The sequence below is a fragment of the Heptranchias perlo genome, chromosome 3, assembly GCF_035084215.1.
Source record: "Heptranchias perlo isolate sHepPer1 chromosome 3, sHepPer1.hap1, whole genome shotgun sequence".
NCBI classification, from domain to species: domain Eukaryota; kingdom Metazoa; phylum Chordata; class Chondrichthyes; order Hexanchiformes; family Hexanchidae; genus Heptranchias; species Heptranchias perlo.
The window spans coordinates 134,890,179-134,916,140 of NC_090327.1; the positions used below are offsets into that span (position 1 = coordinate 134,890,179).

The 25,962-nt window shown below is 45.1% G+C and overlaps 1 protein-coding gene across 1 annotated transcript in view; it reads left to right on the forward strand.

The window, feature by feature from the left end:
- Window positions 1–3,800: 3,800 nt before the first annotated feature.
- tmem65 (transmembrane protein 65) overlaps window positions 3,801–25,962 on the forward strand; it is an 83,681-nt gene continuing 61,519 nt past the window's right edge. The window contains exon 1 of the mRNA XM_067982013.1: window positions 3,801–4,439. Coding sequence (XP_067838114.1) covers window positions 4,133–4,439 — 307 coding nt within the window. The 5' untranslated portion in view covers window positions 3,801–4,132. The remainder of the gene's footprint in view (window positions 4,440–25,962) is intronic.

Below are 25,962 nucleotides of genomic sequence, written 5' to 3' on the forward strand. Positions count from 1 at the left end.
TTAAAATAATGCTCCCCTCCCAGGCCGAGTTGCACTAAGATCAATTGTAGCACCCCAACGATTCTGAGGAAGGATTTATCAACTGGAAGGATATGTCAAATCTACTAAGACTCTTGGATCTATTTCAGCTTCTTCCATGGCTATTTCAACACCAATCATGAAGTACATGTGTCCCTTCAGAACTCAGCCCAGGGCCCAACAACTTCAGCCTGATCCTATCCCTCGGCCCACAATCTTTATTCTGGGTACTGAATGAAAACCTACGCTGACACTTCAGTGGAGCCCTGAGGGAGTGCTGCATTTTTGGAGATGCTGTCCTTCGGGTAAGATGTTAAACTGAGAGTCTGCCTATTTAGATGAATATAAAATATCCCATGGGACTATGTGAAGAAGAGCAAGGAGCTCTTTGGTGTCCTGCCCAATATTAGTCCGTCAACTAATATCACTGAAAAAACAGATTAACTACTCATTCATTTCATTTTCCACTAACAGAACATTCAGAATCTCTGGAGTCAGACAAACCTAATGAGCAAATTCAAGCTGAGAAATCCACTCTTCTAGTTGCTCTTGGGAGCCAAAGCCGCACTCCTCTTACTGCAGGAATAGGCAATTGTGTTACCATGCAATACAGCTGTGCTCATCTCCCACAATAGGCAACTTCCCAGGGATGTCAATTTGAATGTACAAGTAGCAATACTGCAGCCGAGGACTGCATGCTGCACAATGCTCTTTTGCCTTTCTCATTGCTTTTACAGCTCAGCCCAGTTTTTGAAAGAGCAGGATAATTTCACTGTTTTCCAGCATTTAGTTATAGACAGTACAGCTAGTCTTCCTGTAAACTGACTGCACTGTAAGGCTTGCCATGACATTGTGGCACATGCTTGAAGTAGTGATGTCATGACATTGCTACACAGAGGGTAACTGCATGCGTGCATGTTAATGTCATGATGTTTCCAGGAGCAGCGTTTGTCTGGTGTGGGCCCCGTGCAAAGGCTCAGTGTGAGGCCCCTACGTTTCACTAGACAGTGATATATCTGCCCTCCAGTGCACAAATATTATCTCTATTGAGCAGACTAAATGTGCATCATTGCCAACTTTCATTATCATCTACCATCCAGCTAATCTAGTGGGAAGCAGAACTGAGTGTGTTATATACAGACCAAGGGCTGAAATTCCTCTTGACAATAAGAGTCAGCTTGAGCTGTTATGCATACACATAAGCAGGTATGCCATGCATAAACACGATCGAAGTCATCAACGATATGCCTTTTAAGTCTATATAATATATGAATGGGATCACACACAAGCATTCTGCTGGAGTTGTAAAAGCTACAGTGTTAGTCAATGTATAAGTAACAATGCTGCAGTTGACCATCGGGGATCGGGGGTGGAGAGTGTTGCACGGAGCAGTCGCGACCAACAGGCGTTTACGCCATTTCACGGACTCCCAGGCCGCCTGCAATTTCTGCGGCCTGGATGAGTCCGTGTTTCATTTATTCACAGGGTGTGGGAGGCTGCAGCCCCTGTTTGACTATTTAAGGGGGCTGCTCCTCAAGTTCAGGCTGCACTTCAGTCCCACGCTCCTGATCTTTGGCCGCCCGGTGACGGGGGAGGTGGTGGGGGGGGCAGGTCGGTGGACATCCTCGTGGGCCTGCTCCTGGGCCTGTCCAAGGTGACTATCCACAGGTCCAGGTTAGACGCGGCCCGTGGGGGCGGTCGCTCCGACTGTCTGCCTCTCTTCTGCGGAATTCTCTGCGCCCGGGTGGCCCTGGAGAGGGAGCACGCGGTGTTTGCCGGTACGCTCGAGGCTTTCCGCGACCGGTGGGCACCGCAGGGACTGGAGTGCATCCTGGACCGAGATAATAAAATTATAATTTGACACTTATTTTGGGTTTATTGGTTTTCTGCACATGAGCACACCCTAACCCCCGCTTCTTATAAAATGGGGGCCTAAAACACACACAAAAGAAAAAACGCTGCAGTTGAGGACTGCCATACTTCACCATTGTACTTGCTTTTATAGTTCACCCCAAGTCTTGAGAGAGCAAGTCAATTACACTGCTTTGCAGCAGTTAGTTATAGATAGTACAGCTAGTCTTCCTATGAACTGGTTGTACTGTAAGGCTTGCTATTACACATATATACGGACTAGCTATGACATTGTGGCACATGCATGAAGTAGTGATGTCATGACATTGCTGAACAGAGGGTAACTGCGTGCCTTGTTAATGTCATTTTCTTGCATCAAGATGCCAATGTCCACAAAAAAAGCCAACCTGATTACACATCCAATGCTGCAGAGTGGAAAAGAAAAAAAAAATGCCGATGTTAAAACGTGCTGTTGCTGCAGGAACAGCACACTGGCCCCGGGGGAGATAGGTAGCAGATGGAAAGATCCAGTAAAAATGGTTTCTTTTGGGACATTGGTCGTTTTAAAAAAAAATCCAGTAAGTTTACCTTGATGAAGGACAAGAGCAGCAGGCGCATGGGAACAACACCACCTGCACGTTCCCCTCCAAGTCACACACCATCCCGACTTGGAAATATATCGCCATTCCTTCATCGTCGCTGTGTCAAAATCCTGGAACTCCCTACCTAACAGCACTGTGGGAGAACCTTCACCACACGGACTGCAGCGGTTCAAGAAGGCGGCTCACCACCACCTTCTCAAGGGCAATTAGGAATGGGCAATAAATGCCGGCCTCGCCAGCGACGCCCACATCCCATGAACGAATGAAAAAAATGCTGCTACTAGCCCTGTACGACACTCGTACGAAGGGGCTGAAGGCCACTATAAAAGCAGCTTGTGACTTGGGTTTTTGGTGCAACTCAAACAGATGGGATGAAAGTCTTCCCTTCCTGGTTATAAAGGTGCTAAATGAAATGACCGTGTGGAATTTTAACCCAGCTCCTAGCGGTGTGTCCTGGGCTCACATTTGACACTAAATTGGCTATTTTTAGAGAGTAAGATCATGAGAATGGGTGCAATGAGAAGTTGAAAAAAAATCAAACAGTACAAAGTTAAAAATAAATCCACAACATGCCATCTTATTCCTGACCTGAGATTGCTTGAAATAAAAACAGATAATATCGGAAATATACGTTATCGTTCGAAATGCAAGACAGGTTATTGCTTCAGGCAGAAACCTTTTGTCAGGGCCTCTGTGTTTTCCCTTTACAGAAGCTCAAGTGAACCGGCTGTGTGTTTGCAGCAGTTTCTTTTTATATTTTGGATTTTTAGGGTTTTTTTTTAAAACTATCTCTACTGAATATTTGATACCGACGACTCAGTGCCAAAGGCGGCGTGTTCCATTGCCCGAACTCAGCAATGCCAGATGCCAATGTGCCCCCCCAAAAAAATCACTGGGGAACGGCAGAAGTTTAAAAAGTCGTTGCAGTTAAATGCACGAGTTTGGCGTTTTTAATACAAAAAAAAAATCATAAATAACCAGTTTCTGCAACATGACAGTGTATTTATGCCAGAGATGTGGGCGATTTCGAAATCCTTGAATGGAAAGGCGTTAATAACATCCCAGTCTGGACTACGCACCCTGTAAATGACGGGTGATTAAACCTGGACGGGTTGATCTCTGACCAATAATTTCCACTCCAACGCCTTCTTTCATCCTCTCTTTCTCTTTCTCTCCTCCTCCTCCCACCGGTATCCACAAATAACAGCCATTGCAAAAGAGGTTTTATTTGGGAGTTGTAGTTTAACCATCTGCGCTGCTGAATTGAACTTGGAGGCGGAACAGACTACAACTCCCACAGTGCAGTGAAAGTAGGGGCTGGACTGGGAGAGAGAGAGAGAGACACACAGGGAGAGTTGCATATGTGTTCCTCCTCCTCCTCCTCTCTCTCTCTGGCTGTCAGCTGTAGTTTTTCCTCCCTTGCCTGCTGACTTGGAATCTCCCAACATTTAGAAAGCAGACGCGAGTTGGAATGAAGGATCTGAAGTCGGTGCTGGCGAGCTCCTAAAGATGCCACTCTGTGGCGGAGCTGCCTCTTAGCTAAGAGTGAGAGGAGCTCCAGCCGCTGCCTGCCAGACGGTTTCCCCCTCTCTCCGGAACGGTAATAATCAAGAGTCAAGACTTTTCTTCTCAGTTGCAGTCGGTTTCATTCTGCACTGGCCATGCTGCTGCTGGTCCCTTGCCTGAGGAGAGTTCTGCGACCGACCCGGACTCTGGTGTCGAGCCTAAGCACTGGGAGTAAAAGTGAAAGCGGCGGGTTGGTCCCTCCTGTCCCACTCCTTCCTCGTAGGAGCGTGGCCGAGCCGGCTCCTTGCCGGCAGCGGTATGGCACCCATTCGGCCAAGGAGCCGGTGGAGCCGCTGAACACGGCGCAGGGAGCCCGGGATTTTGTGTACAGCCTGCACCGCCTGGAGAGGAAGAGTCTGCTGCAGGAGCTGCAAAGGTTCGAGTCCTTGGCTGTGGCACAAGGTAAGATGACAGGTGGTGGGGGTGCAGCAGCTGGAGAGGTGAGGGTTGAGCGGAAATACGAGGTATGGGTTGGCAGTGGATGGTTACCGAACAGGCTGGAGGGAGGGAGGGAGAGAGAGAGAGAGAGAGAGAAATAGTGATGGGGATGTGGGCTGCACAGGGAGATATAGCGACTTCGGCTGGAAAAAAAAAAGTAGATGGTATAGGCCGGAGAGGGAGAAATTGTGTCTGGACAGACACAGGCATACTGGAGAGGGAGAGGTGAAGCTATCTGGACGCGTGGATAGGCTGAAGGAGCAGTTCATACCATACCGGTTGGAGAGGAGTAAGTGGATATCAGACAGAGAAGTGGAGACTTAGTAGTTCCTCAGGCAGGGATGCTGAGTGGACATATCGTTGAGAGAGAAGCCGAAGTTATTGAATGAACTGCTAGTAGTGTTTGTGTCGAAGTGAATTAAAACAGCTGAACGATCAGAACAGGTTGCTGAAGATTTAAATGTGTGTCTTTTTTTTGCCCTGGGGGTGGTGGAAACTATTCTTTAAGACCGTTTCCATGTGTCTCCATCCCCTTTCACCGTGTGCATATCTGAACGAAATGTATTTATACTTCTGAAGGGAGGGTCAAGCATGATTCGGAAAAGAATCAGAGTTGGCGACTGCCACTTGCTGCAGAGAAGGATTTAAATAGTAAGGATGAGTGAAATATGTAGATTAGATGGGTTATTGCTTGATAAAATTGTAAGTTGGGTATATTGGGACCAGTGCTGTCCAAATACCATTATTAACTTTTAGAATTTGCACACATAGCATATTTGTATATCTACCTTTTGCCACTTCGTATTTAGATGGACTGATTTAGAGATGTGATTATTTTCTTTTGGTTAGAGAGACCATAGTCTTTGTTTATAGACTGGAAATGGCAACTCGTGAGAGCTCTTGTTTATCTAGGTCACTGGTGTGTTAAAATTGGCCCTCTTTAAGCCTACTAAAGTGGTCAGTTGTTTTTTTTTTCCCTATCTATTTACTTTCTAGTCTCTTCTCGGGTGGGGGGCTGTTTCCTTCCCAATTTAGGCTATGTTCTGTCCCAAATGTTGAAACATAGCATTTTTAGCGCATTATTAACTGTGTGTCCGCATCCTGATTGTATTTGAATCCGTAGCTGTTTGGAGCATATAAAGAAGATAGCTACTTTTTTTGTTGTTTTTGATTTAAGATTTACAGAACTCGGTGATATTTATAAGTGCAACTGAATAGAGAAACGGCCAAGGAAAAGCCTCGCTAACCTGATGAGCTCTTGTTGCTTTTCTCTTTTTTTTTTGGAAATCAAATTGTAAGTAGTGTTTATCTCGAGGATTATAATTCAAGGCATGGGAAAGAGTGCAACATTGTCCCTGCAAGCTGCGCTTCTAAACCCTCATACATCGCAGTTCAGTAACATTGTGTCAGGGTAAACAGCAGTATCTCCCATGTTAAGTCCACATTCTGTTGAAGAGACTTGAAAACTGAACTAAAATAGGCGAAACTGCGACATGAAACATATTTAATGAGACTTGGCGATTTAGGAGGGGGAAAGCTGGCGAATTAGGCCTGAATAATGGGGGCAGGAGTCACACCATCATGATTTAGTTCATCCAGTGCTGTCGTGTTATACTAAAGCCAGGGCTACACTCACGGCCGCCCGCGTGTCTATCGACCAACTTTCTTGCGGTAGATCGAGTTATCGGATTTGAGGCTATTGTGCTGCTCCTCCTGGCTGAAGAGCGGAATCTATGGAAGCGGGGCTCTCCCAGCGCCGGCGAATGCCCCTTATGAAAACTACGGCCAATGGTTTTAACAGGGAACTTCCAGCGGCGCTCTCAATCTTGGGCTAGTCCTGCTTTCACTGCGTTTGGTTTCTGGCTCTCCAGCCACACAATGCAACAGAAAACAACGAGTCCTCCAATACCACCAGCGGTCACTTGTGGACGATATTGTCACCTTGTTGGTTCTATTTTACAGAGATGGAAGCGGAGTCACCTTTTCTGAATTCTGTCATTCTGAATTTGGGGAACGCTGACTTCCCGCCGTACTGAAACTGATGCATGGAACACTGCTACCTGGTCTCTCTGCCAGTGTGGTTTTAATGAAGGGAAATAACTGGTAAGATAGCCTGCGAATGGTGGTGGAACAGACAACTAGTTTATTTCAACTTTTGAAAGTTCCCCTTTTTTGGGCAGGACACTCTGCGCCAGCTCCGTGAGGAGCCAATGTCCAATTTTCATGATCTGAGATTACCTCTTCCAGGTCAGTTGATACTGTAGCGATTGGCTGCAAGCGTGGTTTGTAATTGCCAGGAGATGTAACTCAGTTGGTCTAACGATAATGGAAGATTTAATGCTAATGATTAGTGACCCAGCATTTGAAAGAGACTGGAAAATACTTACGATATTCCCATTTTTGCTAGGGTTTGCATACCATGCCCACCATTACACTTAATGCTCCACCCTTCGGTTGGGGGGGGGGAAATCGTAGACTCATTTTACAGTTTATAAGACGACAAGATGACTGACATACTTGTCTGCTCGCATAATGAAGTACAAATTTACTTGCTGTGCTTTGTGCAGACGTGAGTGTTTGGAGGTAGTTTCTAAAAGTTGTGTAGAAGACTTTTCTGTTTGGGGGGAAAACAGCACAGCTCGTATGTACTGGCACTGAATGCGATCATTGGTGTGTCAACCCAGCCACACTTGCACTGGGGCTGGTGTATTCTCAAACGTGTTGTTCAAGGTTCCAATGAACCAGTATTAATTTTGAGTTCTGTGTAGGTTTGATTCACATTGATTCATTATATGGAAAGGTCGACCCTATTATTATTTTGACCTTGTCATGAGCTAATCTTTTGTCTACTGGTATACTGCAGAGTTCCTGACGAAGCTGTTTGGTCTTTTTGTTTAATTGCTGCCTAATTCTAATCTTCATGCTGTGCTTTAGAGCAGCACTTGTTTGTACATCTGTTAAACAAGGGGGCTGTGATCAATTTTTGCAACCAGCTGCTGGTATCTTGCACCAATATCTTGTCTCTTTTTTAAAACTAAAATTGGTGAATTTTCTTTAGCATGCATCTGTGATTGTAAATTTTAATTAGTGTATCGTTATCTTAAGATTTAGATGGAGTCCCCCTGAAGCAAGTTAAAGTCTGCGTGAAATCTAATGAATTTAGTGTGCCGTCTTCCTGTCAGGATTTACTATGTATTAAAATTTATAGATACTTATATTACTGATCGGGTTTTTATTGAACGATTTAAGTGAAACTGCTGTGTTGTTAATTTATAGAGCTGCATTGATATACTTTTTTAAAAAGAACTCTAGAGTCTCAATGGTAAAGTATCAGGTATTCCAAATTCATAAAATAAATGTCTTCTGCAAAATAAGAATAGCCAATTAGTTTGCGTAAAACAGTCATCCTTAAATTAATGAAAAATTCAGCGTATGGGAATTTTCGAGAGAGAATTTATTTTAATAGGTCAGATCATGGATAAATGAATATAAGATAACTTTGTGGTAAGGAGCCAAGGGCTTTCATGTAATTGTCCTAACTGTGCATCACATTTCCAGGTAACTCATTGTAGACCAAGCACTTTGAGATGTTTAAGTGCCAATGTTTTCTTTTTATATGCATCGCTTCTTTTGTGTATTTGGCACAGTTTTTATTAGAAAATCGTGACATTTTTTAAAATTGGTTTCCAATCCAGCCTGGGCTAATAGAATCAAAATTGTAATAGCCTTAAGTGAAATGAATTTTAGGCACTCTTAACCCTCAGTTCAGTGTGGGGGCAGGTTCATAGTGCAAAATTTCTTGTGATTCATAAATTAGTAGTAAGGTGGGAATCTCATTGGAGAAGCAGCATGATACCCAGCATAGGAAATTCAAAAATTCTTACTGATGCAATATGGGAAGTTGTTCTGAGATTGGGTAGAGACATCATGATAAGGAGACTGTGATATGCCTGATCCAGGCATGGCTGAAGCTGATATCAGCAGAGCATCCATTTTCCAGCAAAAGCATTACTTTTTATTCATTCTTGGGATAAGGTCATTGCAGGTAAGGCTAGCATTTATTGCCTAATCCTAGTTTCCCTTGAGACAGTGGTGGTGAGCCGCCTTCTTGAACTGCTGCAGTCCAACCATCTTCAACTGCTTCATCGATGACCTTCCCTCCATCATAAGGTCAGAAATGGGGATGTTCGCTGATGATTGCACAGTGTTCAGTTCCATTCGCAACCCCTCAAATAATGAAGCAGTCCAAGCCCGCATGCAGCAAGACCTGGACAATATCCAGGCTTGGGCTGATAAGTGGCAAATAACATTCGTGCCAGACAAATGTCAGGCAATGACCATCTCCAACAAGAGAGAGTCTAACCACCTCTCCATGACATTCAACAGCATTACCATCGCCGAATCCCCCACCATCAACATCCTGGGGGTCACCATTGACCAGAAACTTAACTGGACCAGCCATGTAAATACTGTTGCTGCAAGAGCAGGTCAGAGGCTGGGTATTCTGCGGCGAGTGACTCACCTCCTGACTCCCCAAAGCCTTTCCACCATCTACAAGGCACAAGTCAGGAGTGTGAGGGAATACTCTCCACTTGCCTGGATGAGTGCAGCTCCAACAACACTCAAGAAGCTCGACACCATCCAGGACAAAGCAGCCCGCTTGATTGGCATCCCATCCACCACCCTAAACATTCACTCCCTTCACCACCGGCGCACAGTGGCTGCAGTGTGTACCATCCGCAGGATGCACTGCAGCAAGTCGCCAAGGCTTCTTCAACAGCATCTCCCAAACCTGCGACCTCTACCACCTAGAAGGAAAAGAGCAGCAAGTAGATGGGAACACCACCACCTGCACGTTCCCCTCCAAGTCACATACCATTCTGACTTGGAAATATATCGCCGTTCCTTCATCGTCACTGGGTCAAAATCCTGGAACTCCCTTCCTAACAGCACTGTGGGAGAACCTTCACCACACGGACTGCAGCGGTTCAAGAAGGCGGCTCACCACCACCTTCTCGAGGGCAATTAGGGATGGGCAATAAATGCCGGCCTTGCCAGCGATGCCCATATCCCATGAACGAATTTTTAAAAAATGTGGCAAAGGTAGTCTCAGTGCTGTTAAATAGGGAGTTCCAGGATTGACCCAGCAACGATGAAGGAACAGTGATATATTTCCAAGTTGGGATGGTGTGTGATTTGGAGGTGACGGTGTTCCCATGCACCTACTGCCCTTGTCCTTCTAGGTGATGGAGGTTGCGGATTTGGGAGATGCTGTCGAAGAGAAGTCTTGGAGACTTGTTGCAGTGCATCCTGTAGATAGTACATGGTGTGCTGGTGGTGGAGGGAATAAATGTTTAAGCTGGTGGGTGGGTGCTGATCAAGTTGACTGCATTGTCCTGGATGGTGTCGAGCTTCGAGTGTTGTTGCAGCTGTATCCATCCAGGCAAGTAGTAAGTATTCCATCACATTCCTGACTTATACCGTGTATGTGGTAGAGAGGCTTTGGGGAGTATGGAGGTGAGTCACTTGCTGCAGAATACCCAATCTTTAACCTGCTCCATTATAAATTTTCCTGTCTCTGTCTGTAAGGGTCCCACATTTGCCTTTGCCAGTCTTTTCCTTTTCACATACCCATAGAAGCTTTTACAGTCCGTTTTTATGTTTCTTGCTAGTTTACTCTCATTCTATTTTCCCTCTTTATCAATTTCTTGGTCCTCCTTTGCTGAATTCTAAAATGGTCCCAATCCTCAGGCTTACTGCTTTTACTGGCAACTTTATATGCCTCTCTCTTTGATTTAATACTATCTTTGATTCCTCTTGTTAGCCACGGTTAGGACCCCTGTTGGGTTTTTGTGCCATAAAGGAATATATATTTGTTGCAAATTATGTATTAATTCTTTAAATGCTAGCCATAGCCTGTCTACCATCATACCTTTTAATGTAGTTCCCCAATCAACCATAGCCAACTTGCGCCTCATACCTTCGTAGTTTCCTTTGTTTAGATTTAAGACCCTAGTTTTTGATTGAACTACATTTTTTCAAACTTAATAAAGAATTCTATCATATTATGGTCACTCTTCCCTAAGGGTTCCTTTACAACAAGATTATTAATTAACCCTTTCTCATTGCACAATACTAGATCTAAAGTAGCCTGTTCCCTAGTTGGTTCCTCAACATACTGATCTAGAAAACCATCTCGTATACATTCCAGGAATTCGTCCTCCACAACATTAGTGCTAATTTGGTTTGCCCAATCTTTTTTTTATTCGTTCATGGGATGTGGGCGTCGCTGGCGAGGCTGGCATTTATTGCCCATCCCTAATTGCCCTTGAGAAGGTGGTGGTGAGCCGCCTTCTTGAACCACTGCAGTCCGTGTGGTGAAGGTTCTCCCATAGTGCTGATAGGAAGGGAGTTCCAGGATTTTGACCCAGCGACGATGAAGGTACGGCGATAGATTTCCAAGTCAGGATGGTGTATGACTTGGAGGGGAATGTGCAGGTGGTGGTGGTCCCATGTGCCTGCTGCCCTTGACCTTCTAGGTGGTAGAGGTCGCGGGTTGGGAGGTGCTGTTGAAGAAGCCTTGGCGAGTTGCTGCAGTGCATCCTGTGGATTAAATGTATATATGTAGATTAAAGTCCCCCACGATTACTGCATTACACTTGTTACACGCACTTCTAATTTCCTGCTTTATATTGTGCCCTACATTACCACTACTGTCTGGTGGCCTATAAACAACTTCCACCAATGTTTTCTGGCTCTTGCTGTTTCTTAGCTCCATCCAAACTGATTCTACATCTTGATCTTCTGAGCCAAGATCCTTCCTCGCTATTGTGTTGATCTCATCCTTCATTAACAGAGCTAAACCACCTCCTTTTCCTTTTTGCCTGTCCTTCCTAAATGTCGAATATCCTTGAGTATTCAGTTCCCAGCCTTGGTCACCCTGCAGCCACGTCTCTGTAATGGCAATTAGATCGTACCCGTTTACTTCTATTTGTGCCATCAATTCATCTGGGGCTGAAGGAGGTTGCAGAGGTGACCGGGTCACGACTGGAGGGATTTTTAAATGGGGACAAGGATTTTGAATTCACCGCATTGTGTAATGAGGAACCACTGGAGGTGGGACTTAGTGTGGGACAGGATGCATGCAGTGGGATTTTGGATGAATTACCGTTTATGTACGGTGGAGGTTGGGAGGTCAGCAGGGAGAGCATTGTGGAGGTACAGCCTGGAGATAGTGAAATATGGATAAGGATTCCAGCAGTGGTGTGGATGGCAGAGTAGCTAATGTTGTGGAGATGGTAGTCAGTGGTCTTAGCGATGGATAGGATATTGGGTTTGAAACAGCTCAAAGTCCAACAGGACCACACTTGTGCACCATTGGTTTTCACCCAAGCGGGACTTGGATTCGGAGGCGAGGGTGCAGAGAGCTTGGCAGAAGATGAAAAGATGGCTTTGGCTCTGCTGATGTTAAATTGGAGAAAGTTAGGACGCATCCACGACTTGTGTTGGACAAGTGATCAGATGGTGCGGTGGTGGCAGGAGATGGTGATGGAGAGAGTGTTTCGTTGGCGTTCACGTGAAAGCTGACTGTGTCTCCAGATAATATTGTCAAGTGAACACGTGTAGCTGAGAAATAGGAGGAGGTCAAGGATCGAACCTTGGGGTACTCTGGGGGTGAGTGTAAGGAGACGCTGTTGCAGGAGATGTGTTTGCTGTTTTGAGGTAGGTAGGAATAGAATAGGGTGCCACAGATATGTAAAAATATATGTTCAGTAATGGATCAATACATGAGTTGGTGTGATGCACATACAACTCTCTTGAATTGGGAATAGCAATTGTACAAAGTGAGTGAGGTGTGTATTTGGGGAATAAGGCTGTTCACGCTTAAAACTCTGGATTCATTTCAAATTCAAATTTCCCCAACCGCAAAATAAGACTGTTGATTGAATTTGAAGGCCCATCCAGTGCATTATGTTCAAACATTTAAAACCTTGTGTCGCAATGAGTCATTGCCTTGGAGGGGAAGAATAGGCATCAAGTACATTTTCGTCTATCCATGGGCTTAACAATGCAGGCTGTGGTACATCACTCGAGATATTTTCGTAAACTGGGTGTTCTCCATGCACGGGTCTAACTACGTGTGCTCGCTGTTTAAAAGCTTATCTTTTTCATCCTCACTAAAGAAAGATTCTGTACTGAGTGAACATTCCTGCAGAAACACTATTTTGAGAAGGCATTGTGTTGCTACGACACCACATCAGCATGTGACGCATCCCCTTATTTCACACTTGCCTCAGTTTTATAGCTTTTTAGTGATCTGTTGTCGGCTCCAAGGTGTATTTGTAATGTTTCTGTTCCTACCCATGGTAACCATTTGGTGACCTATTTATCCTACAAATGAACCCTACCTAATGTTGCTTCTGTGTTACTTGGCCAAATTTGTCTTTTGCATAAATAATTTATCTGCCTGGTTCCTGGTGTATGATATCTATTTACTTTAGGCCTCTGGAGCACTTCAGTAAATTTTTGAAACCATTTGTGTTCAGCGGCAAATAACTGCAAATTCACCGATCACCAGTAGTCACGTTGTAATATTGAGAGCACACAAGGCCAAGTGTGAAAGGTATGATCTGCATATAATGTAGCAAGCTGTGATTTATACACCAGATGGTACACAGTTGCAATAAATTTGGCCATTTATTCCATAACTGTAGTTTATTTGAAGTCTCACTGCTGTGTGAAAATACTGAATTCTTGTAAAATGTTAATCTAGAACATGGTCTGTGTGATTGTACTAAGTTTCTAGATATAATGTTGAATAATAGACAATTAAGTTGGGACAGAAATGGCTTGTTTTGATAATTAGTGGTTTAAATGGTTTGTTTGGTTGTCATGTATATCCTACACAGAGGATGGGAAAACATGACTAAATGCATATGTGAGGAAGCATTTGTTGTAAATTGTGTTACAAGAAAACCATTTCAACGTCTGTGGCTTTATTGACTTGTGCATTGAAGGATGAGTTTGCACTGCAGCAAACACACATGTTAACATCACTGCCAAGCAATACTCAAATTGCAATGAAAACCTGGAGAAAGGACTGACCTGACTACAGGCAGAAGTGGTAAAAGGCACTCCGGAGAATGCAAGTCCAGTATAACTCTAATTGGATATCAAACCAAGTGTAACGGCGTGATGGTTCCTTGGACAACCTACCTGCAGTTATGGTAAGCATAGGAATTGCTAGACAAGAAAAGGCCATGGTCCATCCAGTTTGCCTTCTACCACTAAATCAAAAGCAAAATACTGCGGATGCTGGAAATCTGAAATAAAAACAGAAAATGCTGGAAAAGTTCAGCAAGTCAGGCAGCATTTGTGGAGAAAGAAACAGAGTTGACGTTTCAGGTCGAAGACCTTTCGTCAGAACTGGAAGATGTTAAACGAGTTAAAGTTTTTGAGCAAGTACAGAGCTGGGGAGGGGAGGAAAGATCAAAAGGGAAGGTCTGTGATGGGCTTGAGGCCGGAAGGTTGTAAAGTGCCTAATCGATAGATGAGGTGCTGTTCCTCGAGTTTACGTTGAGCTTCATTGGAACAGTGTAAGAGGTCGAGGTCAGAGTGGGAGTGGGAAGGGGAATTAAAATGGCAAGTGACCGGCAGGTCAGGGTCACACTTGCGGACAGAGCGGAGGTGTTCAGCAAAGCGATCACCCAGTCTGTGTTTGGTCTCCCCAATGTAGAGGAAACCGCATTGTGAGCAGTGAATACAATATACTGAATTGAAAGAAGTACAAGTAAATCACTGTTTCACCTGGAAGGAGTGTTTGGGGCCCTGGATGGTGGGAAGGGAGGAGTTGAAAGGGCAGGTGTTGCATCTCCTGCACTCACACGGGAAGGTGCCATGGGGAGGAGAGCGGGTGATAGAAGAGTGGACCAGGGTGTCGCGGAAGGAGCGGTCCCTTCGGAATGTTGGGAGGGGAAGATGTGTTTGGTGGTGGGATCGCGCTGGATGTGGTGGAAATGGTGGAGGATGATATGTTGAATGTGGAGGCTGGTGGGGTGGAAGGTGAGGACAAAGGGGATCCTATCATGGTTCTGGGAGGGGAGGGGAGGGAAGGGGTGAGGGCAGAAGTGTGAGAAATCACTCATACCCTCTACCCTATCACAGACCTTCCCTTTTTTGTTCTTTCCTTCCACGCACCTCCCCCCACCTTTCCCTGGCTCTGTACTTGCTTAAAAAGAGCAGGGGTTGCATCTCCTGCGCTCGCATGGGAAGGTGCCATGTGGAGGAGAGCGGGTGATTAGAAGAGTGGACCTGAAATGTTAACTCTGTTTCTTTCTCCACAGATGCTGCCCGACTTCCTGACCTTCTCCAGCATTTTCTGTTTTTATTTGCCTTCTACCATCCTGGTAGTTGCACAATACAATGATAATGGAGTTGTTGACTAATCATTAGCAATCAATATCCATCAACTAGTCTACAGACTCAAATGGCCCTGCAGAAAACCCCAGTGGTGGAGAGCTCAGGGAACCATAGGTCCAAAGTCACCTCTTTCCTCCTAAGCATGCTACACTTACCACATATTATGTCCTAAATGACTCGTATACTGTATCACAAAAATGTCATTGTCTAAAAGAAATTTATCCAATTTGCATTTGAATGAATCAGTACAACTGCTTCCACTATTTCCATTGAGTATCTGTTCTATAGGTTGACCACTCGCTCGCTGAAATAATGTTTCTGCAGATTAGTATAAATTTACTCCTCTTCAAGCTTATTGAAGGGGAGTATATTCCTCACTACCATTACCAACAAGCCAGGGGATCAACCCTGGTTCAATGAGGAGTGTAGAAGAGCATGCCAGGAGCAGCACCAGGTGTACCTAAAACTGAGGTGCCAAACTGGTGAAGCTACAACTCAGGACTACACGCATGCTAAACAGCGGAAGCAACATCCTATAGACAGAGCTAAGCGATTCCACAACCAACGGATCAGATCAAAGCTCTGCAGTCCTGCCACATCCAGTCGTGAATGGTGGTGGACAATTAAACAACTAACGGGAGGAGGAGGCTTTTTAAAATCCTCATCCTCAATGATGGCGGAGCCCAGCACGTGAGTGCAAAAGACAAGGCTGAAGCATTTGCAACCATCTTCAGCCAGAAATGCCGAGTGGATGATCCATCTCGGCCTCCTCCCGATATCCCCACCATCACAGAAGCCAATTTGATTCACTCCACGTGATATCAAGAAACGGCTGAGTGCACTGGATACAACAAAGGCTATGGGCCCCGACAATATCCCGGCTATAGTGCTGAAGACTTGTGCTCCAGAACTAGCCGCGCCCCTAGCCAAACTGTTCCAGTACAGCTACAACACTGGCATCTACCCGACAATGTGGAAAATTGCCCAGGTATGTCCTGTCCACAAAAAAACAAGACAAATCCAATCCAGCCAATTACCACCCCATCAGTCTACTCTCACTCATCAGCAAAGTGATGGAAGGTGTCATCAACGGTGCTATAAACAGCACTTACTCACCAATAACCTGCTCAGTTTGGTTTCTGCCAGAACCATTCAGCTCCAGACCTCATTACAGCCTTGGTCCAAACATGGACAAAAGAGCTGAATTCCAGAGATGAGGTGAAAGTGACTGCCCTTGACATTAAGGCAGCATTTGACCGAGTGTGGCACCAAGGAGCCTGAATAAAATTGAAATCAGTGGGAAAACTCTCCAGTGGCTGGAGTCATACCGAGCACGAAGTAAGATGGCGGCCAATCATCTAAGCCCCAGGACACCTCTACAGGTGAGGTGCCTGAAGATTGGAGGGGAGCAAATGTTGTGCCTTTGTTTAAGAAGGGCGGCAGGGAAAAGCCTGGGAACTACAGACCGGTGAGCCTGACATCTGTAGTGGGTAAGTTGTTAGAGGGTATTCTGAGAGACCGGATCTTCGGGCATTTGGAGAGGCAGGGACTGATTAGGAACAGTCAGCATGGTTTTGTGAGAGGAAAATCATGTCTCACGAATTTGATTGAGTTTTTTGAAGGGGTAACCAAGAAGATAGATGAGGGCTGTGCAGTAGACGTGGTCTACGTGGACTCAGCAAAGCCTTTGACAAGGTACCGCATGGTAGGTTGTTATATAAGGTTAAATCTCACGGGATCCAAGGTGAGGTAGCCAATTGGATACAAAATTGGCTTGACGACAGAAGACAGAGGGTGGTTGTAGAGGGTTGTTTTTCAAACTGGAGGCCTGTGACCAGCGGTGTGCCTCAGGGATCGGTGCTGGGTCCGCTTTTATTTGTTATTTATATTAATGATTTGGATGAGAATTTAGGAGGCATGGTTAGTAAGTTTGCAGATGACACCAAGATTGGTGGCATTGTGGACAGTGAAGAAGGTTATCTAGGATTGCAACGGGATCTTGATAAATTGGGCCAGTGGGCCGATGAATGGCAGATGGAGTTTAATTTAGATAAATGTGAGGTGATGCATTTTGGGAGATCAAATCGGGCCAGGACCTACTCCGTTAATGGTAGGGCTTTGGGGAGAGTTATAGAACAAAGAGATCTCGGAGTACAGGTTCATAGCTCCTTGAAAGTGGAGTCACAGGTGGATAGGGTGGTGAAGAAGGCATTCGGCATGCTTGGTTTCATTGGTCAGAACATTGAATACAGGAGTTGGGATGTCTTGTTGAAGTTGTACAAGACATTAGTAAGGCCACACTTGGAATACTGTGTACAGTTCTGGTCACCCTATTATAGAAAGGATATTATTAAACTAGAAAGAGTGCAGAAAAGATTTACTAGGATGCTACCGGGACTTGATGGTTTGACTTACAGGGAGAGGTTAGATAGACTGGGACTTTTTTCCCTGGAGAGTAGGAGGTTAAGGGGTGATCTTATAGAAGTCTATAAAATAATGAGGGGCATAGATAAGGTAGATAGTCAAAATCTTTTCCCAAAGGTAGGGGAGTCTATAACGAGGGGACATAGATTTAAGGTGAGAGGGGAGAGATACAAAAGGGTCCAGAGGGGCAATTTTTTCACTCAAAGGGTGGTGAGTGTCTGGAACGAGCTGCCAGAGGCAGTAGTAGAGGCGGGTACAAATTTTGTCTTTTAAATAGCATTTGGACAGTTACATGGGTAAGATGGGTATAGAGGGATATGGGCCAAGTGCAGGCAATTGGGACTAGCTTAGTGGTATAAACTGGGCGACATGGACATGTTGGGCCGAAGGGCCTGTTTCCATGTTGTAACTTCTATGATTCCATGATTCTATTGCTGCAGCAATTCCTCAGGACATTGTCCTAGGCCCAACCATCTTCAGCTGCTTCATCAATGACCTTCCCTCCATCATAAGGTCAGAAACGGGGATGTTCGCTGATTGCACAGTGTTCAGTTCCATTCACAACCGCTCAGATAATGAAGCAGTCCGTGCCCACATGGAGCAAGACCTGGACAACATCCAGGCTTGGGCTGATAAGTGGCAAGTAACATTCACGCCAGACAAGTGCCAGGCAATGACCATCTCCAACAAGAGAGCATCTAACCACCTCCCCTTGATATTCAATGGCATTACCATCGCCGAATCCCCCACATCATCATCTTGGGGGTCACCATTGACCAGAAACTTAACTGGACCAGCCACGTAAATACTGTGGCTACAAGAGCAGGTCAGAGGCTGGGTATTCTGCGGCGAGTGACTCACCACCTGACTTCCCAAAGCCTTTCCACCATCTACAAGGCACAAGTCAGGAGTGTGAGGGAATACTCTCCACTTGCCTGGATGAGTGCAGCTCCAACAGCACTCAAGAAGCTCGACACCATCCAGGACAAAGCAGCCCGCTTGATTGGCACCCCATCCACCACCCTAAACATTCACTCCCTTCACCACCGGTGCACAGTGGCTGCAGTGTGTACCATCCACAGGATGCACTGCAGCAACTGGCCAAGGCTTTTTCGACAGCACCTCCCAAACCCGCGACCTCTACCACCTAGAAGGACAAGAGCAGCAGGCACATGGGAACAACACCACCTGCACGTTCCCCTCCAAGTCACACACCGTCCCGACTTGGCAATATATCGCCGTTCCTTCATCGTCGTTGGGTCAAAATCTTGGAACTCCCTTCCTAACAGCACTGTGGGAGAACCTTCACCACACGGACTGCAGCGGTTCAAGAAGGCGGCTCACCACCACCTTCTCAAGGGCAATTAGGGATGGGCAATAAATGCCGGCCTCACCAGCGACGCCCACATCCCAGGAATGGATAATAAAAGAAGCGTAGGCTGTCCCGTCTGGTTCTACTGCTGTGAACAGGGTGAAACAGCCTGTCGTGGTCTGCATTGTCTAATCCCTTTAGAATCCTAAAAACAGCAATCACATCAGCTCTCAATGTTTTTCCCAGTAAGAACATGCTCAATTTTCATAATCATGCCTCATAATGCAATCCCTCTCTCCCCTCAATCATTCTGGTTGCTATCTTCTGTTTCCTTTCAATAGGTGCGACATCCTTTTTGTACCATACGGTCAAGCCAATGATTGATAAAGTGCCATGATTACCTCACTTTCGGTTCAATATTGACCTTTTTAATAGATCCCAACACCTGATTTGCTTTACTCACTGTCGCCGAGCATTGTTGAGACACTTCAGATACTGTGCCTGTGCCCGTGCTGTCTGAATGTAAATTTTAACAGGTGGAAGAAGAGCTCTGTGTAAGCACACATGTGGAGAGCATTCTTCTGGGCAGGAGCTTTGGAGTTGCTTGTCTGGAACCAATACAGGGTCTGGAATTTCCTCCAAGACACAACCCGGAACGTAGACACGAAAATGCTCCCATTCCCGGGCCCATTCTGCCAATGTCAAGTTGCACTCAAATTTCCTGCGAATCTCATTAGAATACTCCCGGACATAACTTGGTGTAAATAATCGGGGCCCATGGAAAACACCCAACTCCTAGTTTGTTCCCTTGTGCACTTGGGTGTTTTTGGTAATCACATTGTTAGTTTACCACAGATGAGGAGTTTACATTCCTGCAGCAGGACATGCAAGCTAGTCAGAATGGTTCTATTTAACTCACTGGTATTTACTTTGTCTAAATTCTTTTAGTTTCTGGAGAGTCATGGCTGATGTTTTTGAACCTTGTGCCTCTTAATCACTTATGAACTCTGACCACCTCAGAACCAGCCTAGGTTACGAGCAGTAGGCCAGTGGTGCACTGAAAACTTAGGCAACTGCTATTGAACAGAATCTTTTTTTTAAAAAAGTGTTAAAATAAAACCACTCCCCCCTCAAGCATTGCTAGCACTTGTATCCGTCTTCAAACTGCATAATTTCGAAGCTTCGAAATTTTCTCTGTCAAGTTACTTTGTTTCAGCCTCAAACAGAAGAGATAAGTCAGAGAAGCAGAGAGATTTTCAGGCAGAATTGCAATGTACATCAGACGTAGAAGCCAGCAGGTCTCGGCGTACCAGTGAGAGTGCATCCAAGGCCAGAGGTGAGGGAGGAAACATGAAGCTGTAGTTGTGTCCAAATCATAACTGGTGGAAAATGTAGTGGAAAGAAATTACCCATAGACCAGAGAATCGGCATTTAAATTAGCAATTGAGATTTTTTTTAAAAAAACCTTTCCTACGTTGATTTTTGCAAAAGAAAAATATATATAAATTTTAAATGTGCAGCTTGTCTTTTCACAGATGCGACGCCAATTAAAACCCTAATTTTTGTTTAGAAGCAATGCACTTAACCAAAATTCTATGAATGTGCATATACTTGTGAGGGTCGTGAATAAAATGTAATTGGATTTCTTGAAAGGAGGGGGAGAAAGAGGAAGACACGTCTGGGAGAGACTGTTGCTGGTCTCTTCACAGCTGCAGTTCCACCTGTTTGCACCTGCTTAATTGTAACTTGACATTCCTTTTGAATCTTTCAGTGCAATTCGAAATAGCCGCTTTTACCTACTAGCACTTCAGACATTGACTGATGCAAAAATGGACTAACTTTCAACAGTGCTGCTTTGTGATAAAGCTACAATAATCACAGACCTAACTGAAATAGTGCAGTATTTCGTAAAGCAGTTAGAGAAAATTCATGTGTTCCGATGCGAAGGTTTGAGTCCACGTGTTACTCTCTTATTTCGGGTATAGTATTTCCGCTTGGCTTGGAACTCTTGCATTTTTATGGCCGAAGCTGTGAAAATAGATCACGTTGCATCGATGTAATTTTGGCAAGCAAGCTGCTGTAAGTGTCTTATACATAGCAGTTACAACACCGCCATTTGGTCCCACCCAATCCTTGTCGGTGATTACCTATCTTGCCAGCAAATAGTCCTAATCACATTTACCCACCCTGCTTCCCTTTATCCTCTCTTTCTTTCTTCATCCAGCTATCCAACCTAATCTTGAATCTTGACTTAGTTTCTGCCTCAACCACTAACCCTAGAAGTGAATTTCAGAGTCTCCTAACTCTCTGCGTGAAGAAGTTATTCTTGCTCTCTGTTCTAAATCTCTTTACATTTAATCTTGTATCTGTGGCTCATTGTTCCAGACCCCTTAACTGCTGGAAACAGTCAGTTTCCATCTACCGTGTCCCATCCTTTCATAATTTTAGACACTTCTATCATATCACCCTGTAATTTATGTTTTTCTAACAAAAATAACCCCTGATTTTTCATGTCTTCATATTTGTATTTCCTCATGTCAGGCAGCATCCGAGTGAATTTGCAGTGTGCTCTCTCTAAAGCCTCAATGTCCTACCTATAGTGTGGAGCCCAATACCGCACAGTATACTTTAACAGAGGTCTTAATAAGGTTTTATATAGGTTCATTATTACCTCTTGGCTTTTATATTTCATACCTCTAGAAATAAAACCTAGAGTTCCATTAGCTTTTTTTAAATGGCCGTATCAACCTAAGGTTATCCTGTGAATCTGTATCCCCAAACCCACAGTATTAAGTCTATTTCCATTCAGAGTATAATTACTGGTTTTTTTTGATCAAAACATAATGCCTCATACTTGCTGATACTGAATTCCATCTGCCACTTTTTAGCCGATTCCCCAGACTTAGCAGCATCCCTTTTTTTCTGAATCTCAGTATTCAGAAGCTCAGCAGCTTCTTTTTGTCTTTTAAAGAATTAATGATGCCTCCTATTTTAGTATCATTCGCAAATTTTGACACCACTCCCTCTAGGCCTATATCTAAATCATGATGTACATAGTGAACAGAAGTGGCCACCGAATGGGACACGAACACCCGCATCAACCACTCTGGGGGAAGAAATGCCCTCAATTCCTACCCTCTGTTTTCTCCCTTGGAACATAAGAACATAATAAATAGGAGCAAGAGTAGGCTTTATGGAAATCTTTAAAGTTAATGTGAAGAAGCAACCAGTTCTATTGTACCCATGGTTTGAATAGATCACTCAGCATAAATGATTGATGGGTTATAGTGGCATCTACTTTAGTTTAATTCTGTCTATTGAAATGGCTTCATCCATTTTCAAAATTACCTGACTGGGTAGAATTTTGCACAAAAAAGTACGAATTAAACAGAATGATATTGTCAGTGTGGGAGTACGATTTATTCTCCTGTGTGAATTTGAAACTAATGATTTTTAAAAAAACAATTACGCAAAGCTCCTGTTGCCCATTGTATAGGAAGCTAACCACTTATAAATCACTAGAGTCGTCAACCCATCACCGGACAGAGGAATTATAAACCGTGCCAGTGGAACATAGGAACAGTAGAATAACTTTTCGTGAAGAAAACCTATTGATTCTCGTAATTGCTCAGGGCTTTATTTATGAGTCGGGAGAAAACAACACTAATGAGAGGTATTGGATAACGATGCTATGCTTTTCTTCAAAGGAAACTGCGGGTCTGTCCTATCAAAGTTACAGTTTATATCACTGGGTGGGGGATAGGTGCTGTAGCGAGTTACTTTTTTTAACATGAAAAATGCATTTATTGTACTTGTTCATAAATGTTAATAAATGTGGTACTTGTATTTGAATTTATAGCATCCCCTGGACACCGCTACCCCAGAGCCCAGATTCTCATAAGCAGGAAGTGGAGAGAACAGGCTGCAGCAGGTGATACAGGTCGCTTTGTTGTGTTTCAGTGCACCTGCTGAGCTCTAAATCCCAACAATTGGCAGATTTCTGTTGTGTTTTGGCATGCTATTACTGGCTAACTTGTGGTCCTAATGTTTAGTTTTTTTTTATTTTTGCTGACTGTGTTTGTGCAATTATAGCTTTTCAGTTGCTTTGATATCACACTGTGCTTTGCAGGGATGCTAGCTGACGTGTGGAACAGCTGTTCAGAAATGTTATTTGCATATTTTTTGATCTGCTGCCCCCTGTACAATATCCTCTGATCTAAGATTGCAGCAATTCTGACTTTAATTGGCGAGTGTTACCTTAATTTTGCACAATGTGAAATTTCATATTTCTTGTGCCTTAAAGTGTACCATTTATTTATTTTCAACCAAGTGCATCATGTTTGCAAATGGTGTCGAAAGCTCGAAATAAGAATTGATCTGAAAATAGCCTGCTGGTGGGAGTTGAAACGGAAGTCTCTTTTGATGTACCAATTCTATGGAGTTTTACGATGCCAGATAAAAGCAATCTGCCACTTGCCATTCACACTTGGAAGAAGAAAAATTAGAGAAACTACATTTTAATCTGCAGAACAGTGTAATGTGAAGGATGAGAAGATGGTAATTTATTTTCTGTTATCTTTAGAGTACAGTTTGTCCCTCAGATGTAATTAATTTGCCACTGTTTCTGCATCATAAATGCATTGCTTATTCATGGGCTTTTATTGTGCCTTCTTTATTATATATTTTTCGCTCTGGCAGCTGTACCAACCATAGCCAGCTTACTTCTCCTGTTTCTATTATCTTAGATGCTAACAATTATGACAGTTCGAATAGTGCAGACAGTTGTCCAGCTATTGGTAAATGCAGTAAACTACTAGACACAGAAGTCATCAAGGGGTATGGGGAGAGAGCGGGAACATGGTATTGAGATAGAGGATCAGCCATGATCATACTGAATGGCGGAGCAGGCTCGAAGGGCCGAATGGCCTACTCCTGCTCCTATTTTCTATGTTTCTATGTGTATCGTTTCAAAGGAGAGAAGAAGGAATGGATTATGAAGCGCGATTAGAGGTTGTTGGCTGTTGTACAGTGAATCACTTTTGAAATTTTGATGGAGAAGATTTATTTTTTTGAGATTCACACCATTCGGGCCACTTTAGATGACTCACCTTGTGTTTAATACATTTCTGATTTGTATTGATTTCCTTCTACTTATAAATGTAGCAATCTTGACTTTTTTGTGAAATGCGGCAAATCAAAAAATCAAATCCTCAGTACAATATTTGAGTAGAAAAATGCCATTGAACAGCCGTTAAATCTTGTCTGAGTCTTACAGCACAGAAGGAGGCCATTCAGCCCTTTGAAAGAGCTATCCAATTCATCCCATTCCCCTGCAAAAATATCTTCCAACCTCCCTCCAGTACCAATCTTAAATTTATGCCTATGTGTTGCTGGTTAATCAGCCAGTGGAAATAATCTTTTGCCAATTATCCCTTTTTAAATCCTGTTATCATTTTGAACACCTATAAGATTCCATTTAACCTTCCCTGCTCCAGTGAATGGAATACATTTCTATTTTTCATACTGTCAGTGACATCAATTACTGTTGGGTGACTCGAGCTTGTTTCTTTGTCCACTGAGTGTTTTTATCTGTAGCGCCAGGGTCTGCTGAATGAGTTGAAAGCCCTTGGTGAAATGCGATGCACCTTAAACTTGTACAGATGATTTGAGATAGGATAACATTGATGTGTAATTTTCCTAATGTGAGCTTTCAGTAAGTATAAATGAGTTTATTTGTAATATAATTACAACAGTAATGTAGACCCAACCTGTAAATTGAGAGATAGTCGAGAGGCTGGACTCTGTTTGACCACTCTATATGCGACGCTGTTTTTAATCTGATGTGGAGATGCCGGTGATGGACTGGGGTGGACAAATGTAAGGAATCTTACAACACCAGGTTATAGTCCAACAATTTTATTTTAAAATCACAAGATTTCGGAGATTATTAAAATAAAATTGTTGGACTATAACCTAGTTTTTAATCTGGACCTGCAATGACTCCCATTCGCAGCACCAGTGCTTTTATAATAAAAAAAAATCATTCCTAATCTTCCTTCTGTTGCTTTTTGTGTTAAAGCAAATGTAACGGAAAAGGAGGAGTGCAGCCTGCCATCTCCCCCCCCCCCCCCCCCAGGGACCCTGCGCTGCGACAGCGGCCAGAGACCAGCCCATGCGCACTGTAGATCACCAACTCCCCTTGCTGCCATTCGCTAAACGCCTGGCCTGGGGGCCGAGCACCAGGTGGTTATAAGAGGGGGGAGGGAAGTGCAGCCCCGGGAGGGGGCGGGGGTGTCAGGGTAGGAGGGGGGGGGGCTGCAAAGGGGAGAAGAAGCAGCAGGGGAATGGGGGAGCCCCGAGGGGGCTGTGGGGGGGCGGAGAATGTTATCCAGATCTAAGTGGGGGGGGGGGGTAAGAAAGGGAGAGCATGATACAGATAGGGAGATGGATCACACTTTTTTTTCCCCAAACCCCCATTAGACCTGGATCACACTCCTCCTCCCCACCCCCGCCCCCCCCCCCCCCAAACCCCCATTAGACCTGGATCACACTCCTCCTCCCCACCCCCGCCCCCCCCCCCCCAAACCCCCATTAGACCTGGATCACACTCCTCCTCCCCACCCCCGCCCCCCCCCCCCCAAACCCCCATTAGACCTGGATCACACTCCTCCTCCCCACCCCCGCCCCCCCCCCCCCCCAAACCCCCATTAGACCTGGATCACACTCCTCCTCCCCACCCCCGCCCCCCCCCCCCCCAAACCCCCATTAGACCTGGATCACACTCCTCCTCCCCACCCCCGCCCCCCCCCCCCAAACCCCCATTAGACCTGGATCACACTCCTCCTCCCCACCCCTGCCCCCCCCCCCCCCCCCCAAACCCCCATTAGACCTGGATCACACTCCTCCTCCCCACCCCCGCCCCCCCCCCCCCCCCAAACCCCCATTAGACCTGGATCACACTCCTCCTCCCCACCCCCGCCCCGCCCCCCCCCCCAAACCCCCATTAGACCTGGATCACACTCCTCCTCCCCACCCCCGCCCCCCCCCCCCCCAAACCCCCATTAGACCTGGATCACACTCCTCCTCCCCACCCCCGCCCCCCCCCCCCCCCAAACCCCCATTAGACCTGGATCACACTCCTCCTCCTCCCCCCACCCCCCCCCCCAAACCCCCATTAGACCTGGATCACACTCCTCCTCCTCCCCCCACCCCCCCCCCCCAAACCCCCATTAGACCTGGATCACACTCCTCCTCCCCACCCCCGCCCCCCCCCCCCCAAACCCCCATTAGACCTGGATCACACTCCTCCTCCCCACCCCCGCCCCCCCCCCC